Source organism: Phymastichus coffea, unplaced genomic scaffold (assembly GCF_024137745.1).
Source record: "Phymastichus coffea isolate CEN01 unplaced genomic scaffold, Cenicafe_Pcof_1.1 PCOF00061, whole genome shotgun sequence".
Classification (NCBI taxonomy): Eukaryota; Metazoa; Arthropoda; class Insecta; order Hymenoptera; family Eulophidae; genus Phymastichus; species Phymastichus coffea.
This window is the reverse complement of record NW_026706872.1, coordinates 1,149,073-1,175,252: the sequence shown is the minus strand read 5'-3', so window position 1 is coordinate 1,175,252 and position 26,180 is coordinate 1,149,073. Positions and strand designations below refer to the sequence as shown.

At 42.7% G+C, this 26,180-nt stretch overlaps 3 protein-coding genes across 5 annotated transcripts; all 3 read right to left on the bottom strand.

Annotated features, from left to right (window-relative positions):
* Positions 1-847: 847 nt before the first annotated feature.
* LOC131666838 (uncharacterized) lies at positions 848-2,067 on the bottom strand. Its single transcript, XM_058939810.1, has 3 exons — positions 1,941-2,067; positions 1,487-1,872; positions 848-1,417 (listed from the first exon to the last, which is right to left on the bottom strand). The coding sequence occupies exons 1-3, from the start codon at positions 1,968-1,970 to the stop codon at positions 883-885; spliced, it is 951 nt and encodes a 316-aa protein (XP_058795793.1). The 5' UTR covers positions 1,971-2,067; the 3' UTR covers positions 848-882.
* Positions 2,068-5,100: 3,033 nt separating this feature from the next.
* LOC131666847 (uncharacterized) lies at positions 5,101-7,306 on the bottom strand. The gene is made up of 3 exons (XM_058939831.1): positions 7,267-7,306; positions 6,747-6,852; positions 5,101-5,448 (listed from the first exon to the last, which is right to left on the bottom strand). The coding sequence occupies exons 1-3, from the start codon at positions 7,279-7,281 to the stop codon at positions 5,303-5,305; spliced, it is 267 nt and encodes an 88-aa protein (XP_058795814.1). The 5' UTR covers positions 7,282-7,306; the 3' UTR covers positions 5,101-5,302.
* An 8,913-nt stretch (positions 7,307-16,219) lies between these two features.
* On the bottom strand, positions 16,220-25,735 carry LOC131666811 (neurotrophin 1). 3 transcript variants are annotated; one of them, XM_058939748.1, is made up of 10 exons: positions 25,546-25,735; positions 25,132-25,314; positions 23,959-24,192; positions 22,536-22,638; positions 21,765-21,891; positions 20,796-20,987; positions 19,902-20,060; positions 17,548-17,801; positions 17,132-17,462; positions 16,220-16,839 (listed from the first exon to the last, which is right to left on the bottom strand). In XM_058939748.1, exons 1-10 carry the CDS (start codon positions 25,579-25,581, stop codon positions 16,614-16,616), a joined length of 1,845 nt encoding a protein of 614 aa, XP_058795731.1. In that variant the 5' UTR covers positions 25,582-25,735; the 3' UTR covers positions 16,220-16,613. The 3 variants fall into 3 exon arrangements, with proteins under 3 accessions (XP_058795731.1, XP_058795732.1, XP_058795734.1); XM_058939749.1 differs by having other exon boundaries at positions 23,959-24,078; XM_058939751.1 differs by lacking the exon at positions 23,959-24,192.
* Between the last annotated feature and the right edge of the window lie 445 nt (positions 25,736-26,180).

The window sequence follows — 26,180 nt, the reverse complement described above, 5'->3', positions numbered from 1 at the left end:
CCAATTTCGCCGCCCCGCGCTTTCACGCGCATCGATACATCGGGCTTATCGATGCTCAAGCTCAACGAATAAAAAAAAACTTTCGCGCATTTCTCGCCTGCCCTGCAACATTACTTGTACCGACGGACGTCTTCGTACATCAGAGCCCACACTCCTGTTGCTCTTGTGCGTATAATATCAAACTTTTTTATACTGTTTTATAGTGATTTTCCTCGTAGCCACCTGCTCAGACTATTTTTCTACGACCCACTTTTCCGAGCTTATCTCATTAGCACACTTCATTGCGGTTTAGTATATTTAGTATACTCCTCTAAATGCTTTGAATTGCATCCTTTTCCTACTGCGATCGATCATTCTCAGCAATTCGATGCGTCACTTAATATATTGGGGAACCCAAGGTGTCTAGACTCACACGGATTTCAACATAAAATTAACGTGTATGTGTATAAGCACCATTATCATTGCAATTATATTATAGTAATACACTTCTGACAATTCTAGTTTATTTTCATTGTTATAATAATAAAGCATACATCTCACTGTTTGCAGTAATAATTCTCGTACATCATAGACTGCCGTCGGTAGTGCAAGGGCAACGTGTGGCAGCTAAGTATTTGTGCAGGCGAATCTTCAATTGTTCGTTTATAATTTCTCAATTTTGAAGCGACGATGAACACAATTGTCAATAACGATCGTTGTATTACATAAATAAAAGTCTATGAACGCGGCAAGGAAATGAATAAAACGAAATGTATAGGAAGACATTTATTGGTATACCTAATTAGTTAATAATGATACGCTTAAATAACGATAGAAAATAGTTGATACATATGAAAGTTTACCGAGCTCGTTGTGATGAACGGTATAGAGCACGTTATAAGTTTATCGCGTATTATTTCCGACTGAAGCTTCTCGTCTCTCGGAATTGGTGGGCTTGTCGTTGTTGTCGACAAAACCAACTTTCTGCTGGCGATCTATCCTCTCGCGTTCATCGCTGCCGTTCAACTGCTCGATACTCGGCCTATTTTCCTCGGAGCTCTGCGGAGCCACGGGTCGAGCAACCGATTGTTTCGAAGTGGAAGCTCTCAATGACGAGTCACCTTCACGGCCAAAGCCAGCAGAAGGAAGGAAGCCTCCATCGCCACTAGGAGCTCCAAAGTCAGCACCGACGCCGAGAGCTTGAAAGTTGGCGCCAGAGCCGGGACCAGCAAAACCAGCTGGGTATTGCAGACCGAAGGGCGAGCGAAAGCTTTGCGAAGCGCGGTCAAAGTTTTCGAAGGAAGCCCTGTCGTTATTAGGCGAGCCGCCTACGGCTGCGCCGTTCCCACCGCCTGGTATGTTGTTGTAATTGAGCGATTGGTAGGGGCCTTGGAAGAAGTTCGCAAAGTACGGGTGTCCAAGCCCGCCGTTGCCCAGCCTAAACATCAACTCGTTACTTGTCTCATTGATTTCTTTCGATTACGAAAACAATGTGCTTGAGCTGCACCTTGAATCTGACGATGGCCCGCCAGCACGTCCAGCTCCGTTGACGCCACTGAAATCCAAATTGGAGAATCTCTCGGGCAAGGGTGACCTGTAAGGAGGTCCGCCGGAAAAGGGAATTTCATTGAAGGACGAGTAGTAGCGTTGGTTTATGGGCGGGTCGCTGTAGTAATTCTGTCTGATTCGCTCGTAGTCGATAGCCGAGAAGCGATTATCTACGCGCAAATGGCCTCCGTTGGGATCCAGGCCCAAATTAGCACCCGCTTGACCGGGCTCGTTCGGTATCGACGGGAAATCGGCATTGTCGAATGGTCGATTTTGGGCACTCGACTTCGAGTCGGCGTTCAATTCCAGATTTTCAAGAGTGTTGACGTTACCGATTCCGCTTGCCTGCAGGTCGATTCAAAGCAAAGAGCGAGCTGTTACCAGTGTTGGGAAAAAGACGCTTCGATCGATACCTTGACGTTGCCGTCGCTGGCTTCGGCCATCTTGGCACTGACACTGACCCCTTTACCGGCAGGCCCTTGTTGGTCGGCCGCCGCTAACTGGGGGTTTCCACGTGGTTGCGATTGGAAAAGTGCCGGATCGAAGGGTAAGCCAGCATTGGGCAGCAGCTGCCTGTCGAAAGCGCTGCTCGCTCCAGGAAAGAAGCTCTGCGAGAGTTGCTGACTGAACGGTGGATATCTGTAGCTGTAAGTGCGCTCGTACTGATAAGGGAAAGCTTGGCCTGGAAACGCTAGGTTGCCTGCAGCGTTGGCTGCTCCCGCGTTTCCCCTCGTCGCCGGCACTATTACCAGCGGCGTTCCGAGATGAAATTTGCCTCGTGTCCACTTGACGTGGCGTCGTTGTCGCGGACCTTTGGTAGGAGGCCGAGCGGTTCGGTCGCTGCAGCTCCGCGCTGAAAGTGGGGCCGAGCACCGAGCCGACCGTGCGAGCGAAATGCGAAAGCACCTCCGATGCTGACGGCAAACAAGAACAAGCACAAGTTTGACTCTACTTTGAAGGTGGCTGGCTTGGGGTGCCCTGAGCAAGCTGGACTTACGCGGAGGCGCTTTGCCGGCATCTGCATGACCCGCGTTGCAGAGGAGGCTGAGCAGCGCGACGCAGCTGAGGAGTGCCTGTACCGTTCGACCGTTCATGAGTCATCATCGCGAGCGACCGCTGGTTGTGCAGATAGAAGCAGTGGTAGGCGAGGTGCGCCGCTTCTCACGAGCTTTACTTTGCTGTTATTTCTGTTGTTGTTGTTGTTGTTGTCGTTGTTGTCGTTGTTGTCGTTGTTGTCGTTGTTGTCGTTGTTGCGCGCGTCCGTTTGTGCAAAGTGCGCCGTCCCAGTCGTGAATCATCATCGGGCTAATCGCTTGTCGATCAATGAATTTCGTGCATTCTTCATTGACGCGCCGCTGATCCGACGTAAATGCATACGCGGATAGCACGAATGATCGAGCGCTGCTCGTTTAGTTGCGAAACTAAAAGGCAAGAAGCCAACCGAACCATTGCCGACGTCGATCGTGCATCGGTTGCGTGGCATTCGAACGGAACGACATCGTGCAACCAATCAGCCGTGCTGCTGCACCAATTGCAGAAGCCCCGTGACGGAGCCGACTTTGCGAGTGCTGATACTTACGTGCGTCGAGCGATGCATCGTGCCCAAGATTCGCGTGCGACTAAGGTGTACACGCGCCTCCCGATCACATTTATACTTTCTCCGTGGTTGCGGACGCGGCTGAACAGGAAAAAAGGAGCGTTCATTGTTAGCCGTCAGCCGCTCGAGACGACGTCGTCCACCCGCGCGGCAAGTACGCCAAGTTGATGACCCCTCCACGCACCGCGCGCGGCCGGTCGTCCTCGTCGAGGAAGCAGCCGAGCCGGCCGGTCCACTCGCGTGCATTGTAGTCTCGCCGCCGCGTCCTGGCCGCGGACTAGACTAGAGCTAGACCAGATTCGTTCGCGACGCACAATCGCTTTGAACGCGAGCGACCAGTCGGCGTCCAATAACGCCATTTGCCACGAGTGCGCGACGAGCATATTTTTTCAACGAGCTCTGTAATCTGTTTTTTCTGCACGAGACAAACAGAGGCCGAGGAATGTCTCTCGATCGATGGAGATGTAGCAGAAGTACGTTATCAACCCCATTGCCCCATTACCCCCATTACCCCCATTACCCGGAATTCCTAATTTGCAAAAAAATATGAAAGCAGTCGAGAAGCATCCGAGACTGAGTTTCACAGCCCGATCAATGCCACGAAGCTCAGCGAAACGAGATATTACGCGAAACGCCGTAGTTAGGGAAAGCCGGCGCCAATCACATAAGGTATACTTTTAAAAGACCGGCCGAGGTGTGCGACTTTTCTGTGGCAAAATAGCCTGCGCCAGTGTATGACTTTCTCCAAACACCATCGTCGTTAGAACTATTTCGCGAGCGCGAGGCTATTCGCGACGCAACACCTAATGACCTCCTTTGCATAACCAGGAGGCACACGCGACGTCGCGGTCGGCCGAGCGAACGAGAAAGAAAGATGTGCCGCCGTCGCCGCGCGCGCTGCTTTTCTCCACCGAGCAGGAAAGCGAGGGCGTGGAAAGCGAAAAGCGCGAGCCATGCGAGTCTAACGATTTTCGCGTCGCAATCTGCACACGCACGCGCTGTCTGTGTACGTACGCCAACTCTCTCGCGGACATTGCGAAAGATTTCAAATGACTTACCTTCTCCCGAGAAAATGCCTTATGTGTTTTTTCGTTGCCTGACGCTAAAAATTCACGAGTTTGTCACGGCTCATTGTTCGGCGATTGTCATAATGCTCTCGCTTGCCGAAAGCACCAATTTCAAATTGCTAATTCACTTACGACGGCTTTTACTTACGACGGTCTGAAAATTGTTGGCTCGCGCGAAAGTGCATCGGCGTGGTTTTTTATGAATGAGCAAGTGCATCGAGTAGACGTGGCGTGGTTTCTCGTCGCTGTCGACTATTTTTTTCCTTTTCTCCCGTCCAAAAGCTTGCGCTGTCGCGGCCAAAGCGGTCGTCCTTCACGGCTCTACGCTTGACACGCGCGCGCGCTCACGGCGACGGCTCATCGACTCTGTCTGTCTGCCTATATACACTTGCGTAGCTCTCATCGGACAATTTATCGTTTGAAATCCCAAAATCGTGCGTCTTCGCGAGAATTTACACAATCGTGTACGATTCCGTCTCTTATTTATTGCTAAGCTCCTTCTCGTCATCTTTATATTAATTTTCTAGCTTATAGTAAATTTACATTTGCTTGGATCTTTCTAACGCTGGATAACTGTATTTCACTTCACAGACGAAATACTTTTATTTATTCTTTAACTTTCAAGCGGTACAGTCATAATCAGCGACCGCGAGCGCACGCAGTAAAATTTAAGTAAAATTATACATATTATCTGCGACAGAATCTTAGCGATTTATACCGGCCAGTCTCCCATTGATTTGATTATTGCCAGCTGAGAATTTAATTGAAGCAAAGGCTAGCGATCCATGCAAATGTTATTCCTATTGAACGATATAATAAATAATATGATATTTATTGAATAAGAAAAACAATCGAAATTGACATTTTTCTATAATGCCCTTTATGACTCACGTAGGCATGTTCCTGCGAACGAATAGGAAGGAAGTTGCATAACAAGTTGGAGTTTGAACGAACGCGCAATTATAAATTACAATAAAGTATGATGCTTGTAGCTTTATACGAATGCCAATGTAAAATAACCGACATAGTTCGCGAGACGCGACATCAATGACAAGTATGTACTCGCAACAGTTGAACACGACCAACGGTCTTGTTTAATTTATCGTAAATCTTAATAAACGAGAGGGCTGACGATGGGAATGGTCCCCGTGTCGGTAGCAACAAGGGCCGACTCCTGTGGGCCATCTTGCGGGTAATAAGCCTGTGCTGGCGCGTAATGCGCCAACGCACCGCTCGTACTGCCGTATGGGATACCACCTGTAACGATGTAAACCAAATGATTAATTGGCTTGATATACGCGTGCGACTCTTGCGACAATGCCGTCTCTACGGCTTATGTAAACAATGACTTTTAGACCATACGATTGGCTGATTTTTTTAAGCAAATAAGGGTCGTTAAGAACATTTGCTAATTAATTATTTTGAAAAAGTGATATATGACTTTATTTAAGGATGATAGGAAAATGCAAGTTGTTGCTGCTCGTTTACATATGAAATCAGTTTCAAAACAATCAATTGTGAGAATGAAATTGTTATGCATATTTTGTAAGCTGGAAAATATGGAACAAGCAATGAACAAATGAAGACCCTTTCGCTTGTTTATAAGTTTATTCATTGTTTTAATGTCTACATGAAAACATACGTCAATGAAATAAAGTAAAGCAGATAGTTGATTGTATTTTCTCAATAACCTGTATTCGTATTCTCATGATATACAACAAATTTCCATGTGGTTATGTGTGTGGATTTAAGAAGCAATTGTGTTTATTAATAAAATTGTGTGTAGTCAAGTAGTAAAATTGTCCGTTCTGCATGGTTGTTTGCAAGCGAAGCTTCAATTCGAGAGACGCTCAGGCCTTTCCAAAAGCTAATCGCGTAAAAATCTGCGTTTCGAGCATTTCATCACGCGAGATTCGCACCTAGCTACCTCTTATAAGTGTGCGCAAGGAACGCTAGTCTCACATGAAAAAGTGAAAGGAAGTCCTTCGGCTGCAGTATAGCGCACGCTCGAGTTAAGGCGGAGCTGTCGTATCTCAGGGAAAAGTTTATGGGACTGCTAGAGCGATCTGTGATCGTAGTTTGAAACTATTGGATGCGACAGAATGTAATGGTGTTTTGTGTTTCACTTATCGACTGATGTGCAGAAACCCAAGATTGGATAAATAAACGACACGGCATCCAAAGAAGAATGATGGTTAAAACTTACTTGAATGCAAATTTCAGCCACGCCACGTGTTTCATTAAATGAGTGATGTGTAAATACATCTACGCTGCATTCTATCGAAATAGAATGAGAAAGCTAGAAAAGCTCCGATAAATTAAATAACATTGACCGTGATGAGATACATGTACTCTTCTACATTTCATATTGAAATGAGAAAACAGCTCATAATGTCTATTGAACAATTTATACGATGGAACAAAAGCACACTTGCCTGAAACCGGGAACATACTTATAGAATGATAAGGCAGGTCATATGACGTTACGCATTCGTCGATCTCGCGCACTGCCCTAACCCTGACACATTTGAAACACACGGCACAAGCACACTTACCGTAGGCAAGGCCAGGGGGCATCGGGACTATTCCTGCGCTATCGGGCACTGGCGCTGCTTGTCCTGTTCTCAAGATTGCCATGACCAAGGCGACAGCAGCAATGATCTAGGCGACAGCGTGCTCGGTTAAGCGCAAAGCGTAAAAACAGTAGAAAGTCTAGGCAACTGATTTCCGGCCTATAAGTGCACGCTGCTTTTTATTTCACGGCCGACAATAGAAAGTTCAATTAGTTAGCGTTTTGCCCAAAAATCTTTCTACTTCGCGTTGCGTAAGTCGATTATTGCCCGACGGTCGTTCGTGCGGTTATTATTTTTTGCAATGCACGCGTTGGTTCTTTCTGCTCTGTGCAACGACTTTGACGCTTTGACTTTGATTTGATAGAAAAGACTCGGTGCGCGCCGATTTCAAATAGTCATTTATATTTGACAGCAGGTGCGTTTACGACTGAAGCCCGTGAATAATTAATTGATTGCGTTCTGCTCGGGCCGTCAATAGTGTGTCATGAAAAATTACACTCACTTTCTCAAAAGCCATGTTGTAGGTGCAAATGCCAGCTGGCAACTAAAGAATACAACGACTCGCGCGAGAACCGGTGCAAAGATCGAATTATATAGAGTTTACGCAGAGGCCAGTTGGGGGCTCAATGATATTTCCTTTCAAGTCCTAGCGCTCAAGCGGACTCCGATTCTAAAGAATTATTTACCTTGACCTTGATGCATGAGAATGGATCACAGGTATCTGCCTCTCACGCAAACAACTATGGCTGCTTGTTCCTCTTTCTTGCGGATCAAGGCTCCCATGCGTCTAATGTTTTCTCGCCTGCTCTCTCTGACCATAAGTTTATCCTGCTTACTTTTGTCACCGAGTCGTACTTGATTGTCCATGCGAAAAGATACATTTTTAACGCCCCACGATTAATTAATAAATTACTAAGCTCGTGATTGTGCCTAGATAATTCTATTTTCTTCTCAATTTGCACATCACATAACTTACAATCTACTTCAAATAAGTATGTATCAATCTCATAAATATTCAAGGCAATTTTACTAGTCTCTGCTTTATGACAATAAATTAAACGTATTTATGTCATAGCTCTTTATTTATTTAATTCACGTTTATGAACAATACAATTATATTAATTTTTGCAGTGCTTTTTTCTAAATCTATTTACAAAATATTAACATAAATTACATTACATGAAAATAAATGTATCCTTTCATCATCAGCTTACGAATATTACAATAAGGATATTTCATGATTATTAATCACAAATAAAAATACAAAATGATGAAAATGTACAAATAATTTTAGGGCTATTAAAAAATTTTTAGTTTGTCAATAGTGTGAAAACAAAGATCCTTTCGAATAGTAATAATAATTTCAGTTTCACGATTACCAATCGAAAATATCATTCACTCTCAAGAGTGAACAATCAAGAATTCATTGAGGAAGACGTGTTCAAATATTATAGCAAGAGATCCTAAATTAAACACATCTTTATTTAGCTTTTTCAGTCAAATATTATAGAATATTTGAATACCAATTTCTTAATGAGTTCTTGATTGTCTATTTCTGAGAGCTAATCATACTCTCTATTGATGATAGAGAATTTAGACCATTACTAAACATATTGCTAGAAAGAATCTATATCTTCACACTTGCTGACAAATAAAAAATTTATCAATATTGATTATATCAAGCATCCACAGAGGTAAAAAATACTCGATAATTTTTTTAGGACGTTTCAACATAGTAGTAATTTCTATTATTTGGATCTTTTATTATAGATGGATTTTTTTCAATCGTCTGCGTATTATTATTTCGAGACATTTCTTCGTTGCTTTTTTTATCATTCGAATCTTCATTATCAGTATCTTCACTATCGTTTTCATCGACTTCGTCATCATTATCATCAACGTCATCGTAATCTTCACTCTGATCTTCATTTTCATTTTCATTGTCATCATTTTCAGTCTTATTATCTTCTTTCTCGCCCGAAAATGTTCTAGACAATGGTAAAGGTAGCTTCTGAAGTAGACTCCCTACTAAATATTTCTGAAAATGATTAAAAAATGAAAAGTATTTATTCGTCAATAAACAAGTTGGTATGTAAAAATCTGAATGTGTTAGTGGGTTTTATCGTTAATTATACAAGTCGTTTCGGCAATGGAGCGAAAATATGTTATTAAACATTTTTATTATTTTCTACTTAGAATATTTGTCATTTTCTGTATCCCAAGTTATTGATGATATTGTATGTTTAAATCCTCGTGTAGTTAAGTGTATTGCTCTGTGTCTACGTGAGAGGGGACTTACTTCAGCCATGTGAAGGTTGCTAGGCTCATCTCTTAAATTTTCGGTATCTTGAATAACGCTATCGAACGATTGGAAAGCTTCCATTTTTCTCTGCAATTCTTCCATTTCTGCATCATCGATAGTAGAAGTACGACCTCGAGTGCGTTTAGTTGGTACAGCTTTGACGGAATTGTTATTTGTAGTAATTGTAATGAATTTCCCTTTAATACCATCTTTATCGATTTCTTTTGTCTCATAAACGTGATCCGGCGTTTCTTCCATAGTTATTGTTACCTTTTCGACTCTTTCTTTCTTCATCGGATTTTCACTATCAGACTTATTTTTAATTTGCTGTTCTTGTCTATTTTTAGAACGAATAGCTTTTGATACTTTAGATGGAGGTTTTTTATTAGCATTACCTGAAATATTTTTTTCAGAGTCTTCATCTTGATCATCACCATCATTATCTTCGACTGTTTTAGTAATAATCATTTCTTTGGAAACCCTAGAACGATGTTCTCGCTGTACTGTCCTGCCTGTGGAAGTAGGTAGAGTTATTGGCGTTGTTGATTCTGTATTACTGCCTGTGTATGCTGTAATTCGAAATGCTCTTCTTCGCTTTTCCTTTGCTTCATTTACTGATTTAGGCGTCGTCGTTCGAGTTCTTCTCGTTGCAGATACTTGTCGGCTCCTTTTACGACTGCTTGGTTTTGCGGTTGTAGTAGTAATCAGAATTGTGGCACCATTCCTATTCCGGCCTCTCTGACGAGTTATTTTAGATGATAATGTGGTTTTAACTTTAGAAATGTGATTTTCATCAGATACCACAGTATCATTATGTTTGTTTTTGTTTCTATTAACTCTTCGTATTCTTCCCCGAGATCGGTTGAAAGGTGAAATTGTAGTTGAAATAATTCTACCAACGTTTTCAACTTTAGAAGAGTTTAGAGTAGTAAAGGGTGTTTGCGTATTCGTGTTTATTACCAATGCATCAGTATTAGGTGTTGATATATCAATATTTTTAACGTACTTTGAAATAGATTTATGAATGTCATCTTCATTTTTCTCAATTCCCTTTGGATCTTCTGTTTTTTCTGACTTATATTTACTACTGAATTTAGATGAATGATTTTCTGGATCACTTTGCAAAGAATTAACATCTTTTTTACCTCGTAGATACTTATTTATGGTAGGACCATACACTAACTCTACATTGCTGGCTTTCTCATAACTATCACTATCATAATTTGGATTAACATTTTTCTTACCCTGTTTCTTATGTATCTTATCTCTTTTATGTCTTTCTCTTTCTCGTCTTTCTCTTTTTTCCCATGGATATTCGTGATGGTAAAATGCAGAATAATGCTCAGCTTCTTCTTTATTGTCTTCTTTTTCATCATCGTGTGCCCATGGAAATACGTATTTTTCATGATATTCAGTCTCTTCGTGTCCATAATCATCACCATTATGATCTTGTATTGATTTACCTAATGCATACTTTTCATACGTAGGAATGTCAAATGGAGGATGATAAAAATACGGTTTATTAACACGAGGTCCAAGGTCAGAATATTTTTCATCTTCAAAATTTTCGGATGGCGATTCTGGTCTTGATGAGAATCTGACAAAAGGTTTGTCTTCTTGTACATCATCATTTGAACTTTTTTCTTCATCATCCGATTGCACATTTTCTTCTACTTCTCTTGGGCTATCATCAGTTGCTGTTTCTTCTCCGTATATTTCTTTTTTAGGTTTATTTGATTCGTTCTCTTCAGTTTCTGATTCCGTAATATCATCGTCTTTTTCTTCATTATTTGGCGATTCCTGCGTATCTGAATGTTCTTTATGAGATTCATTATTCCTTAACAATCCATTCACATCTGAGTCTTTGCCTTTTACCTTATAGGGTAATTCTTCTCTCTCATCATCGGTGTCGTCATCTTCTTCTGCAAATGCTTCATCATATCCTGGTGGATTTCCTTTCAGAAATTCTACTAATTCCTCATGATTTTCTGTACTAGGTGTTGAGGAATATTTGGTAATCGCAACATCGTTTGATTTATTTTTATCTGGACCTTGATCAGGATTGAAGACAATAAATTGTTTTTTTTGGATCTTCTTCCTGTTCATTTGATGGATCTAAATTATCATCATCGGATTCTCCTAGTTTATCCGAATACCTACCGTGATCAAATTCTTCTGTAACCTGTTTTTTGGCTTGATTATTTTTACTTCCTCTTGGTGTTCGTGATGTGAAATTTTCATTTAAATTTACCATCACTGGTATTAAAGTAGAATTTGCAAATGTAGAATCTTTATATATAATCGACGTCCTATTAGGCGAACTAACCTTTTCAGCCAAATTATATTTTGGTTCCTTTTTCCTGGTTGCCGTAGATGAGTTGATTTTCTCAGTTGTTGAAAATTTACCGTAATGTCCTGAATCGGCTTTCGAGTTTTTCGAATATTTTAAACTATGGTTGACGGCATGATTGGTCTTTTGTGCTATAGTCGTATTTATTTTGTCTGAATCATGTCTTTTTTTTTTCAGAAAATATACTTCTAGGCGCTGATGTTGTGAAAACTATTCTAAATGTGGCCTTGTCCGTTGTATTTTTTTTTTCCGATAACAGTTCTTGATAATCCTTTAAAGGTGTATTTCTTTTGTATCTATGCTTGTTATTAACTAATTTATCAGCTATTTTTTGTGGAGGGGGAACTAAACCATCAATTTTTACAGTTTTTAGCTTTTTGGATCCACCAAGTCCGTGCTCTCTATTGTTGTCTATTTTGTAATATTTAGAATACAAAGGAGCAACACCACGTTTTGGAACATGAGATTTCTGTGATTTATCCAAATTCATTATATTTCCCATAACATCTTCATATACGAGACGTTGATATCGAGGTACAATTTTTAAATTAGTTGATTTGATTTTCATTTTTGATCTAGGATCAGGTGGCCTCATTCCGTCATCGATACTTATGGGACTTTTAGATAGGTATCGATACCTTGGGGTATTGGCGTTTAATAAATTTGACTTCCTAAATTTTGGATGTAAATGCTGTCTGACGTTCACTGTAGATACATGGTATCTAGATGGACGTCTTATTTTTGATCCTCGATTAAGATTCAGAAACTCTGGATTTTTCGGACCTTTCAGAATCGTGTACTCTTCGTTATCTGCTGGAAGTTCTAATATTCGGGCGGCAAATTTTTTTGGGTTTAACTCTATTGGAGGATGGGGCATTTCGACGTCTTTTTCAGAAAATAATGGATTATCAAAGGGTATTTCATCAAAATATTTTGCTTTATAACAGTCTATTTTATCTCCCAAACCGTGAAGTCTCGATTTTTTCTTTTGTAGTCCCCTTTTATTTGCGATTTCTTCATCTCCGGGTATAATTTTTTCTAGATCTGGGTTGATCTCTTCACATTCTAATACTCTTGAATTATAAAATTCCATTCCACCTAATGTTTTTTTAGGAACTTCTTTTGGATTAACGATATACTTCAAAGCACTATTCCTCAATGTGCTGCTGTCTCTATAAAAAGGATATTTTTTACTATCAATTCGCAGTTCCTTCGTTGTAGGCTGAATTTCATCTCTCTCAAAAATACTAGTAAAGTCCAGTTCTGGTATTTCAACTTCTACTGTTTCATCTCTCTTGAAGTCCTCTTTACTATTTGACGATGTATTTTTATTTGAAGTAAATTCTTCGGATGACTGAGACAATGCTTTCTTCGAAATAGCTTTAGTATCACTTTCGAAATGCTTTTTTATTTCAGCATCTACATCTTTAGTCGCAACATGCGTTGATTCATCAAGTAAAGACTGAAAATTTATCGGATATTTTATGCTACTACTGTTACTTGAATTTTGGCTCAAATTTTTATTCTCATCATTTCCTTCGTCCTTTTGTCCTTTAGGTTTAAAATTAGGTGAACGAAAAAATCCAAAAGTTGATCGTTTTCGACGAAAACGAAAAGGAAACAAATTTTGCTCATACTCGTGCTTATGAATTGCGTCGATTATGGGCATTATTTCCATTACAGCAGGCGTCATTGGTTTAACCTCTCTACTTTGTCTCTGGAAAGTCGCATATTCACTAGTACTAAGTGGTGCTGGAGCAAGGAGTCTAGTGACTAACGAGGCACCTCTTATCTTTTTCAACTCGCTAGGTGGACGTTCAATACTATCCCATCCATAACCTTCTACTGGTTTTGTGGAATCAAAGAGGTTGGGCCATTGATTGAATCGATTTGCATTAGCTTTATAATTTGGATTTATATTTGGAATATTAGACGTTTTCGAAGATTGCAATTCTGTATAATATTTCATGTAACTGTCTTTGTGCCCTTCATTATAATTTGTCTTACCTTCTGGGAATGATTGTGACTTGAATTTTGTTGATTTAGGATTTTTTCCATGATGTCTATTTTCACTTTTATTGTAAAATACTGGCCCAGAAACGTCAGTATTTGCAGGAATAGCATGTAATTCACTATTATAATTTCCACGATTGGTTTTCACATTTATAGGCATAAATTCCTTATGACGAATATTATTTAAAATTGGTTGAGTTATGTTGTCGTCATTGACTGCGCTGTACTTTACAGAGCTTACTAAATTTTGACTTCCTGAAGGGCTTGACGTTAATGTTTCTGGTGCAGCTGTTACTACTACAAGATACGGTCCATGTCCATTAACTGTTGCAACTGCTAATGGATTTACAGATTGTTGTTCAAAATGAGAAGATGGATATGTCATCGTTGGTGTAGAATTCTGATTTTGTGGCAGATATCCTAATACTAATTTTCCATAATCAATTGTACTAAATAATTGTGTAGGTTCATAATTGTATGTACTTGTCGTATAGGTATTGTAATGATCGATATTTGGAGATACTGAGAAAACTTTCAATGGTTTTTTTGGTTTATTACGATGAGATTTTGGTGTGATTGTAACAACGGTTTTTCTTGGTCTTATTGTAAATACGTTACGTCTCGTCGTAGTAGTTTCAAAATCCATTTTGCTTTGAAAAGCTGATTCTGTTGCTGGTGATTTTAACGTTGTAGGCGTTACCGTTGTTGTATGGATATATGATTCCGTAGATGTAAGTTGCGCCTCGCGATACTCATGTTTTAGATCTTTTTCAAGTCCAATAATTCCTTTTTCAATGGCAAGTTTCGGATTTATTACTGGTTGATTTAAGACATTTCTTAAAAGTCGATAGTGTTTTCGGTTAATTTTCTGTTTTGACTTTTTCGCTCTTTTCGCAGTTTTTGATGGATTTTTATTGGCTTGAAAAAAGTTACCGTGATTATGATCCCTGTGCTTATGAGGCTTATGATTTTTGTAAGTTTTTGGATGCTTTATGCCACCAGAATAAGATTTATTTACATCTGATTCTTCCTTCAATTTACGCGCGAAATCTTCTTGAAAATCAGCGTCTCTAATATGACCAGCGTGATCGTAAGCTGCATCTTCGTATCCCTCTTCAGTATAAACTGTATTTGCCTTCGACTCTTTAAGAACTTCTTTTAGTCTCGCGGCATTTTCTCTCTCTTCGCTAGTCTCTGCACTTGCCATAGCATATTCTCGTGGCACATGTTTGATAGTGTGTGAATTGCGCACTTGAGCCAATAATTTAGTTGGCACAAAATCGAGGGCTATGTTTTTATCTGGTGATGGTCTTGCCCAAACACCAGGAGCTGTGTAATTAGGACGAGTCGGAGGTTCTTTTGGGTTTTCATGTTCTGAAAATGGAATGACGTGATGATGAGCGGGCTCTCCAGATTCATAACTGTCATCGCTCTCTTCGGATGCACTCGAGTCTTTAAGTACTGTGTATTGATTCGAAGTATCTGCATGTAAAGGCACGTTTGTCAATGCAGAATTATTTGCATACTTAGCTCTTATAAAGTCTTGCTTATATCCGTGATTTTGTGGCTCGATTGTTGGATAAAGCTGAGTCGTAACACGCTGCGATTCTTCGGGTAGGACTGTTTTAAAAACTTGCGAGTTTTCATGCCTCAAAAATGAAATTGCACGATCAGCGGAGCCTTCGGATTCTTTACTTTCATTGCTTGCTCCCACTGCTGTACTTAAATACTCTTCGGAACTTTTAGATTGAAAACTTGAATCGGCTACATCAGCTAAAGGCACGCTTGACAATGCTGGTTTATTTCCATTTTTGACTTTTGTTAAATCATGCACGTATTCTCGATCTTGTACTTCAATGCTTGGATAAATCTGAGTTGTAACACGTTGCGTTTGAACGGGTGCAATCGTTGTAAAAGCATCTGTGTAGGATTGAATGATAGCGCTGATTTCTTCTGAGGACTGACTTGCCGCCAACACTGAATCGGTCCAAAACTCCAAAAATGGTAAAATCAGTATGAAAGAATGGAGCCGAACCATTTTATCACCTCATGTTGATCTTCGTAAAAGACAATATAAAGATGTTATCAAACTACCAAAGTCATTCGCCTGACTGAAACCACAATAACGATTTCAATCGGAATGGAGGAACTGTTCTGGGATCATACTGGAGCCCAATAGCTTATCGTTCGATTAAAGTCAGCGTTACATTTGTGGCTCTGGCTGAATGGGTTACGATCGGCTAAGTTCACGGTAAGAACACTTTGGTTGGAGAGTTTGATCAGTACTGTTCGCCGCGCACCAGCAGTAGCCTAATTTATATTTTCTCTAGCGGCAAGGTAAGCAAGAAAAAGCCTGACGTCCGCTACTAAAAAAGCATCTCCCGTAGACGAGACTTGATAACGGAGCGGTGGCGGTGTCGGTCACACCAGACTGATTCCGCTTCAAGTAGCTAGCCAAGCAGAAAGCGCGGCTAAGCATAATACGTGAGCGCAGCGCCGATGAGCTATTGTTATCCTTTTCTTCCCCTTCCCTTATCGATTTCTCACCCGTTTTATGATGGGCGTTGCTTCGCCTGCATCGGGGGCATTTTCATTTCGACTGAAACCTTACGGCAATAGTAATCAACACCAATGGTGTTTGATGGTATACGAAAAAAAGAATGAGGTTTAGAGCTCTTTTCTTTTGTTTTCAAGTAAGTCAAGCAGAAATGACGAATTTTATAAAATTGATAGTTGCCTATGGGTCGAGTGAAAAGGATAATTGAAAAAAATGTTCGATTATCAGGGAATCGTACAAATAAATTTATTTATGTAAAACAACCTATAACACATCTGATAAATTTCTTATAGATAAGTATATCGTACAACATATAAATAAAATGAAACAAATTTACACGATAGTTAAATAAAGAGTTACACGGAGTAATTACAACTAAATAGCGTTTCGAGCTGAAGAAAACTATCATAGATCATATACTGGTAGGTACAACAAATAAAATGCCTTGGCGAAAACAAATAAATAAGTGTCGAAAAGAATGCAAGTATTTTGAAAAAATGTTGGGGAATCACGACAAGAAGTTTGGCCAAGGTGAATATAGAGCAGTGAATCCTTTGCTCTAAATCGCAGTATTCGAGGTCTCTCAGGTACAATCGCGATAAATCGCAGTGTATGATAGAAAACCGATCAAGGCTTGAGAATGGGTTTCCACGAATCGCTCGAGGTGGATGCAGCTGTCTGCATCGATTCTTCGGCTTTTAACATGGCCGCTTCTGGCTTGAAGAAGTCGATGATGGGATGATAATTGTAGTTGACTCGCCTTTGCGTCTCCTGGTATTCCTCGTCGAAGCCACCGTTTTGCAATCGTGAGCTCGGCTCCATTGCATCTTGCTCGAACGTCGTTGGGCTAAATCTACGGTTCACCGAAATGTATCGTTAGCTTTTTTTTCAGTGCTTTGCTACTTTTTGCGAACATTGTTACTGCTACGGATTTCTCTTACTATGCGTGATTGCAATACGTAACGATATGGTCAAATGTTGGTTTTTAAGCTTGTTTGCCTTGGCGTGGTTGCGGCTTAGGGAAACAAACGGGAATCAGAGAGTAATGATGATTTTTTGAAAGGATGTGGTGGGTTAACAACTTGTCTCATTACAAGCATCGCAATTTTGTGATTTTTGCACACTTGCAAAATCTTGAAATTTACCTGTTAAGCGTAATATTGCTCGAGTTTTCTTGATAATCCGATAGGTCCGGTACTGCGGATTCTCGGCGAAAGGGCCGTAAAGGCCTAAGAGGTCGGCCACCTTTGTAACCGGGCGCCCTCGTGTTAGGTGCGTGCTGAGTTGGTAATTTGTCGAAGGGTCTCGCTGGATTCGACGGTTTTCTCCTCGGCGGTTTCGCTAAGCTCGGTCTTCGCGAACTACTCGAATGTTGCAGCTGCGTCTCATCCTGATCGGGTGCATAGCTTTCCCGGAACAAATTGAAAGCCGCCGAGTCAATGGCATTGGGGTATTTGTTAATGTTACTCGAGCTGGCTGAAAGAGACAAGAAATTTCATCGGTTGCAGAAGCAAATCAAATCAAATTCAACGTTCAGGTTCAACGGTCACGTGAAACTTACACAAGTGATGGTCGTTGATGGCGAAATCAGCACCAGGAAAAAGCTCTTGCATTTTGTACGGTGGATCAGTCTGGTGTGGCGGAAACAGATCCGTGTAGCCGTGTACGTGGCAGCTGCAACATGTCGGCACCTTGAAGATGTCCATGTGCAGACCGAGTTTCGAATCCCAAGTGAGCAGTCGGTGATAGTTGTAGACTTGCATGCAGGACGAGCGATAATTTTCCGAGATGAACGAGCATGGCGTCTTCGGATTCCTGCAGCAAGCAAAATCGTAGCTCACTAGAAAACTAGAGAGAAGTTTCTCGCTTTTTGCCAAATTGCGCTTGTTCTTTGTAACAGCTCAATAGATCCACGTACAATTAGCAAGATGCTTGCTTATTGCTTCACTTTCCAACGCGTGCTGTGTTTAGTCGACTTTTACTCGTGTTTTCTTAAAACTTTCCCCGGGCTAGCCAAACAGGTCACTTTTTTCGGTATCTTTTTGCCTTTCCTCGTAGGCTGCGCGCCAAACACGCCAAAAACGCGGTGCTGTTTACTTTTTCAGCGGCAAGTCTCATCAATTGTCAACGATCTTTTTCTGATGATGCCACGCCGGGGCAGTTTTCATTGGTTAGAGATTATATATATGAGTAAACGAGCGACGTTAAATTCTTCCAGCTATCTCAAGCCGCTGCGCGAAACGGGCAGAGAGAGAGGGAGAGACCAAGGTTGCACGCGCTGAGCTGTTGCGCGCTCGCGTGTGCGAAACAGCCTGTTGCGTCGTAAACTTTGGCAACCGCACGCGTTCAGCACCCGCGTTATCTCCGTCACTTTTATCTTGAACGCCGTTTGAGCTCGCATACATTTATTCATGAATTTGGTACTGCTACACGATCCATCGCGCGCCTTCTTCTGCAAAACCATTTTCTTTTTACGATGGATCTTTGGCTTATTCAAATTTTTATAATGAAATATTCATCGTTTTGGGCGATACTTCTTGTTTTTTCCGTTGCAAATTTTCAAAAGACTTCTTTTTGTCTTTAAAAGTTTTTAATCGATCCTCAATACTGACTTTCAGGTGCATAAATGACTCCGAGCGTACATGGTGCAGCCGTCGAGAGACCGATAATTACAATTACAGCCGTTGAGCACGCAGTATCTCAATTGTTGCAACTGATCCTTTGCTAACAGATAATTGTAGGCTGTCGTTTGAGCGTACGGCGAAAATCAAACAGTCGGCAATGTTCGCTGAAGTGTATCCATTTGTTTTTTGTTTGCAATGTCCGGAAAAGCAGTGGACTTGACGCATTATAGAAGAGAGTTAAACGAGCCGAAGAGCGTCAGGTGGGCAGCTGTCTTTCTGCGAATGACTGTCGCAGAAATGGCGCGCAAGTGGCAGTTTGGTGCAGAGCTGTAGAGTCGATGACGAAAGACAGGCAGCAGCTGGCTGCAGCGCGCTTGATGCAACGACGGGCTGCGTGCGAGAGAGGCGCCGCGTCGAGCCGCTACGGGCCGCCGATTTCCGGCAGGCTCGCGGCGAAAGCAGCAGCCAAGACAGGCAGTGCCCGGAGAGCGGGCCGGTTTTTGCCGGGCGACGGCTCGATCGACGATGGCTTCGTGCACAAGCCACTTTGACGATATCTCGCTCGAAAATGGTCTGCGCGCTGCGGCTGCGCTTGTCGCGCCAGTGCACGTCGGTTGACAAGCAGCCACAATGCCCATCTCCACGACACGATCCAGCGCCTTCCCGCAGCACTTTCCATTGCTTCGTTCCGTCGGCGGCGACTTCCGATCGACCGGCGATTGTGCACGCTCTCCTCGATGCCAACTCAATCGAGTGCGGCTTGCGCGGCTTTACCCGCGGACATAGATCGTCGCTTCCCACGGTTGAGTAATAGCCGCGCTGGCAGTGGCGCGCCCGGTGCGGTGCCAAAGCTGCCCCATCGATTAACCACGATTTTCCCGACTTTCTTCCGTCCCGAACGCGGAGCTTGGCGCTGCACCGTGCACCCGCGATTAGCCGGCGCCGCCTCGAAGGGCTAATGAGAGCAAGTGACAAGCGGCACTTTCCTTGTTTCGTCGGCCGGAGGCTAATCGGTTGCCACTACCTAATACATCTTGTCCAACTGCTTTTGTTTTCAAGTTTCACTATCCCCTGGCGTCAGACTTTCTAACGAGAAAATGGAACGATTTTGCATATAACTTACGTTCTACCTGTGGCGTGCATGTACATAAAAGTAACTGCGTTATGCACTCTTACTATACACGTCATCACTTTTCTGTGGCTCATTCTTTTTTCTAAATCCACGCGTAGAAAGTCCCGTAATAACTCGTCGCTCTAACGACCCGAAAGATACATCTGCGGATATACTTACGAGCACTTTTCCAGTCTCAGTGTCTGCGTGTGTTCGCCGGTGTTGATGATGTACTTCCAGACACCCGAAGCTGCACGAGCCAGTTGTGGTCTCGCGTACTTCACTTGCGACGGGCACGTAAATCCTTCCTCTGCGTTCTCGAATGGATACTCGAATTTTCTGCAAAGCAGACAATTCACGTTGTAGTCGATTGCGTATAAGCTAAACGAATGAACGAGTGGCAAGTGGTTTTGTGCCTGATCGACAAGTTGACCTATGGAAATGAGAGAATACTCGACTCTAGTCGCACTCCTCTGCAAATGCGTTAATACGTTTAAGAATGAACTGCATTTGGTCAGCTACTTGCTGCTTTTGTTTTTACTTTCTTGCGCGAAACGAGCAATAACTCGTGAGAACTTATTCGAAAGTGTTCAGTTGTTAGTTGATGGCTGGATAAATTATATCTACAACGGAAAATCGTATTTTCCTGTGAGCAAGGCTTGAAAATTATGCCGATATCGTAAAAATATGCACGAGTTAACTTTCTCCAATCAACAATTATGTGTGTGTGTGTGTGTGTGTGTGTGTGTGTGTGTGTGTGCGTGCGTGCTCTGGTAATCTCATCACACAGAGCAATTATTGACAATTAAATCATGAATGGAAGGTGCAAGGCTATTGCACATTTACGTTTTCACAGCTATCATTAGGTAGCAAATGAAGTTGATTCTTTGCAAATGACTGGAAACAGATGCACAATTGGTTGAGTCATTTGCATCCAGATAGTTGGCGCCGTTACATCCACAACCCGGTGTACATTCGAGTAGAATGGATGAATCGCGTTAGAGGGCTTAAATACGCAGAGTCGCGTGGCTCTTCCGCGTAGAGAGAAATACTGGAAAGTGATTCGCGGCTCACCTTTTGATCTCGTTGCTGGTCTCAAAGCGGCTCTCGTATCGTTTGTCGTATCTGTTGTCGTAGCTGGTTTTGTAGGATGGCTGTGGCACATCATCCTCCTCATAGACGCCGTTGACGTCTTGAACCTTGATGTCCGTCAGTAGCGCCGCGACCATCTCTTTGTTCTTGCGTATGCTTCGCATTATGGCCTCCCTACGCGGCGGCACGTAAAACAGAACAATTTTAAAGAGCACACGGAGCATCGTTGTTTGTTCGAGCGATTATCAAAGCTCGAAAATCTTACTCCTTGAAAGCTGGTAATGGTGAACTGGAGTGTCGACTTCAGTCTTCGAGATGAATATGATTTCTCTTTGAACCGGAAATCATTTTTTAATTGGTAATCAATTAGAAAATCAATGTTTTATTGTGACTTGTCCCGAAGCGAGCACCAGTCCACTATTTTTTTGCATAAGAGCCTTTCAATGGCTTTACAGTAATCACCAAATGGAAATGATATATTTCAAGGCTTCAATACGGATTATCAGCATAAATTCGAAAGTGGAATTAACATATTTATTTAGATATAAGACGAGAACTATTTAAACGGGAGCAAGAAAGAGTAATGCGCGTAGGAGTTTCAAATGAAATGCCCGTAGTTATGAATACTTTTCGAAATCGATAAATTCGATATAAAGTAGCTTAAACGAGTGATAAAGCCAACCTATATAATTAAGTATTTCGCCTGACTTCGAACGGCTGAAGCTTCGTTCACTTATGCAAAGTAGCGACAAAAATCGGTGTCTACAGCACTCACGCGTCTTTTGCGAGTGAAACTTGTCGATCGCGTCTCGAGTCATTTTCTACGTCGCACTCGGTAAAAGCGCACACAGACTTCAGAGAGTGCGACCAAAACGAGAGAGACATGTGCAGTATAGCAAAGTGTCAATACAAATGATATACGTCGAAGCGGTATTTTCTAATTGTACGTACATGGGATAATCGACGGCCTCCAGGCAGACGGTTTTCGAAAAGAAAGTGCACTCGTTCTCCGTCGGTTCTCTTTTCGGCTCCGATGGCCTCCTCGTGGGACGTGTTGCCCGTCCCGGTGGTGGCTTATCTGGAAGGCAGAAGCAAACGGACAAAAAATTAACCACTCCATCAAACTTGCACCCGATAGAAAGTGAAAATCTGTACTTTTGTTTTCATTGAACTCGCGCGGGCTGATTGATTCCATCGATCGCGAGTGAAACTCTTTTACGACTTGAATCCTGTTTGTCCATTTTTTAACGACCAAAAGAATCACCGAGAAAGAAGAAAAATAACTTGACGTTTTGCTTTATTAGATTTCATTTTGCAAACTCTTGGACAGACTTATACGACCGAAAGTGCCTACAAGATTTATACATTTTAATTCGCTCGTCGCGTATTCGATCGATGGACAGCAAATATGCAAACGGGAAAGTGTCGATGTATCAGAACTAGCCGACCCTGGCATCTCATTTAGATGATTACTTGGAATTGGATGGATGGAGGCACTAATCAACCAGAAAAATTCATGCACACACGCGGTATAACGAGTCGAATGAGAAAGTGCGGAGTGTCGTTGGATGCACGCGTAAAGCTCGGTCTGACCGGATCTAGCTATTTTCTAGCTCAACGGTTGTAGTACATATTTACGGGGGTAGGGGGTACAATATTATTTGCCCTATTGTTTGCCATAAACATAAATTAATAAAAATAGCACAGAATCGGTACGCTCACCGTGATAGACATTCCTCCTGTTATGAGTTGATCTTCTGGTGGGTGGCGCATAGTAAGGTCTTCGTCGATATTGCTCGGGCCTGGAGTACCTCAATTCCATGGGCTGTAAACGCGTTGGACGTTTGTTTTAATGGAGGTGAGCATGGAGAGAGGAAAAATGGGCAAACGCGGAATGTTTGGTTGGACTCTAAAATCGGTCGGTCAGCCGTGAAACGCGCTCGCGCGGAGAGAAAATGCTCGCCACGCGCTAATTGCCGGCCAGAATGGAAAGTTTTCTGTCGAGCGCGATGTGTGCCGACGATATAAATGCGAATTGGCTGACGCGCGCGCATCCCCATCTGCAATGGAGTGCGTGCGAAAGTTCGTTTTCCGTTCTGCGGTAATAGCGGCGCGGGGATGCCGGCGAGAGACAATGCGCGATGCTAGGTGAAACAAGAAACGCTTGGCAAGACAATCGTGTGATAACGTTCCTTCTTGTTCTTTGCCGCGAGTGCGAAATGCCTGACGAGAGGGTTTTGCGTTCATGTTCCATTGTGGGCGCGGACGCGGAGGAATCGTAGGTGTGCTTTCGCTCTACGTTCAACGCAACTTGTTGAAATCTTCGGTATTTCGGTGAGTGTGTGCACGGCAACAATGCGCGCGACAATTATCCTTTCCTGAGCGTTAAACTTTCGTCACTGCTCAGGAAGCAAATGCGTCAATTATCATATCGCCTCAATTACCATTAAAATAGCAACCGATTCACAGCAGAGGAATCTCGTCTATGCCCGTTCTAACTTCACTTGGAGGTATAACGCGTACAATAATCAAATCTAGCGTTTTTCAAGATCCCCTTGCCGCTCATCCCTACGGTTTTCCACGCGCAAGATACAGCACGAAAGCAACGAATGTATAAGCAGCTTGATGCTCTCGGCGACACGTAATAAAGTAATAAAGAGCCTGAAAGTAGTACACCATCTCAACTGGCGTTCTTTCTTTTGACAAGCGTTCCAAGCGCTCAGAGTACGAAAAAATCAGATTCTCGCCGTGCTCTGTCTTCTTTCTTTCTTTCTCTCCGCGTCTCTGGAACGATCGATCTAACGACTCGATTAGGACAGCAGCGAGTGGTATCGGGGATACCGAATAATTCTTCCGACACTTAATTAGCCGGCCCGTAAATGTGGCAAAGTGGTCGCGCGCTCGCGAGACAATTAGCCGACTATTTATCGCATCTTCGGCGCGTTCGTTGTTCGTCCCGCGTGCGAACGAACGCGTCACGTATCGGCTATTCGATTAGTCTCCTCTCGCGATCTATTATCGAGCGTTGAGAACGGAGTAGGAAGCAGGCCCGCAGGACGCAGCAGGACCGGAGGGAGGCAGCGCTATACGGGGTGGCTTATCAAAACTAGCAACGAGGATGTTGGCAATAAAATGAAAAGCGAACCTCGGGCAAAGCTTCGGGCTCGTCATCGTCGGGCTGATCCGTAAAGTTCTCGCGTGCTGTACGTGACGACGGCTCCGTGGAGTTGTCGGTGCTATTGGCGACGGCGACGGCTGGCTCGACCTGTGCATTTTTTTCCATTACCGATCTTTGCGGTCGCCACGCGCGCAGCCGCTTTATCGGCACCACCGGGCCGTACAACTGCAGCTGGCGCTTTTTCGCCGGCGCCTTCGGTACCTTTTGCCAGCCGTTCAGAGATTCGAGTTTTACTAATTTTGAGACTGCTTTTTTTGCTTCTTATTTTCTTTTTATTTGCTTTTCTGTGTTTAGTGGCCAATGAAAAGTTTTATTCTAGCCGTTATAAGATGCACATACGTTATGATTCGAGACATACAGATGAATAATATAATTGTTATTGTGCAGATTCTCAGCTTTTCTGTGCTCTAAGTTATTTGCTTTGCCTATGCGTATCACATTTACTATAATTAATGTACGTATTAGATTATCGATTGACTTGTAGTTAGTAGACCAGATCATTGTTTTGCACTAATGAAACATTACAAAAAGTCATTGTATATGAGCATTTTCTCGATTACACGATACAATTGTTGTTATGAAGTACAGTGGTCAACAAATTACTTCCATGCAATGTTAAGTTGACCTCAGAGAGACTTTAATCATAGGCCCAAATGATAAGAATAAATTAAAATTCACTCGAATCCCTGACTTCCATTTGATGCGACAGATTGTGCTATAAAAGTCAGTCAACTTTCAGATATTTATTTATCTTGCGAGAAAACTTTTGCAGTTCATTGAGTGATGCAAAAAGGTGGGATTACCGGCATTAAAATAATCGGAAACGAACTGCTGTCGTAAAGAAACTCGAATGATTGATTGACAATCAACATGCCGATAATATTTTAGTTAAATGATGAACGGCACATTGCTAATATATGTTAAAAATGCAGTATGATAGCGAGATAAGAAAAGGCAATGGTTGTCGATTAAGAGGGGAAAGAAACCGGATAAGCAGATTGTTAATACACAACCGTTAAGAATGTCGACTACGCAGCTCTATAAATATGTTTAATGCATCATTCCGTCCTGCAATTGCTATCAGACCAGAATGACTTACGGATACATGCTTCGTGATAAGGAATGGTGATGTGAACTCACGGTAGGCACACCCTCTTGAATCTCGCTCAACTTGTGCACAAGACTTGCATTCAGATCCAGCCTCAACGGCGCCAAAATGTCTTCGGGTTCGTCTTCGTCTTCCTCTTCCATCTGCAGGTGAAGCTCATGCTCGGCCCTTGCGTTTTCTTCGGCAGATCCGACGCTCAGCGATACAACGAGCGTCTGCGCGCAACAGCCAAAGAGAGAAAGAAAAGAAATAAAAGAAGCGATTAGAAGAAGAGAAGGACGAGGACGAGGATGAGAAGAAAGACGGGGAGAAAGTCAAGTCGGAGAGACACGCGAATAAGAAGAAATAAAAAAAAATCGATCGAGTGACCTAGTGGTCGTGGTCGTTAAAAGATTTCACTCGCACTAACTCGACTCTCTCGCGGACTCGCGCTCGCGCCTAATTACCAGAAGAATGAGACCGGCGGCGGTGGATGTCCTCATGCTGAGAAAACGACAGCAGCGGTAGCTCGGTGTCGACTGGCGCGCAGCATTCGACTCCCGGATGATCCACTGCGGGAGAGAAGATCTGGCCGACTGGTGTGCGCGTGCGGTCGTGCGTTTTTGTAGGTCAGAAAAAAGCCTGGTCTGCCGAGAGCGCAACTTCTGCTCGACTCGATGTGTCGCCGACGTGTGGAAGTTGTTTGTAGCCGGAGCAATTCAGCAGCCGGTTACCACGGCCGAGCGGCGCGGAGCAGCCGTGACCGAGAAACTTGAAGATGGAGGGAGTGATACCGTCGGCAGGTGAAAGAGCTACTCTACGCGTAGAGGGAAGTCGGCCACTGGCCCCTCTCTCCCTCTCTCTCTCTCTCTCTCTCTCTCTCTCTCTCTCTATTTATGTTTCTTGTGCTCTCTCGCGCGTGCCTGCCCACGCCAACTTCGTCTCTTTCGATGTTGCTCTCGTGGTCTCTAATCTTACTCCTGGCGCCGCATGGATACTTCCTTCCTGTATTGCGCTCTTTACCTTGTTCGGGTCGCGCGTTTATTTACTACCGGTGGCTTCAGCTGCAAAAAAAGTGAAATTTTTACGCAATGACTTATCG

Bases quoted from the DNA above. Each gene is read 5' to 3' on its own strand.
- LOC131666838 (XM_058939810.1), bottom strand. From the start codon at position 1,970: ATGGCCGAAGCCAGCGACGGCAACGTCAAG. The intron at 1,873-1,940 runs GTATCGATCGAA...ATCGACCTGCAG, and splicing joins CCAGCGACGGCAACGTCAAG to GCAAGCGGAATCGGTAACGT. The intron at 1,418-1,486 runs GTGCAGCTCAAG...GTTGATGTTTAG, and splicing joins GGGCCATCGTCAGATTCAAG to GCTGGGCAACGGCGGGCTTG.
- LOC131666847 (XM_058939831.1), bottom strand. The intron at 5,449-6,746 runs GTAAGTGTGCTT...ACATCGTTACAG, and splicing joins GCCCCCTGGCCTTGCCTACG to GTGGTATCCCATACGGCAGT.
- LOC131666811 (XM_058939748.1), bottom strand. From the start codon at position 25,581: ATGAGGACATCCACCGCCGCCGGTCTCATTCTTCTG. The intron at 22,639-23,958 runs GTTCGCTTTTCA...ACGCGTTTACAG, and splicing joins AGCCCGAAGCTTTGCCCGAG to CCCATGGAATTGAGGTACTC. The intron at 16,840-17,131 runs GTAAATTTCAAG...GGTGAACCGTAG, and splicing joins AGCAATATTACGCTTAACAG to ATTTAGCCCAACGACGTTCG.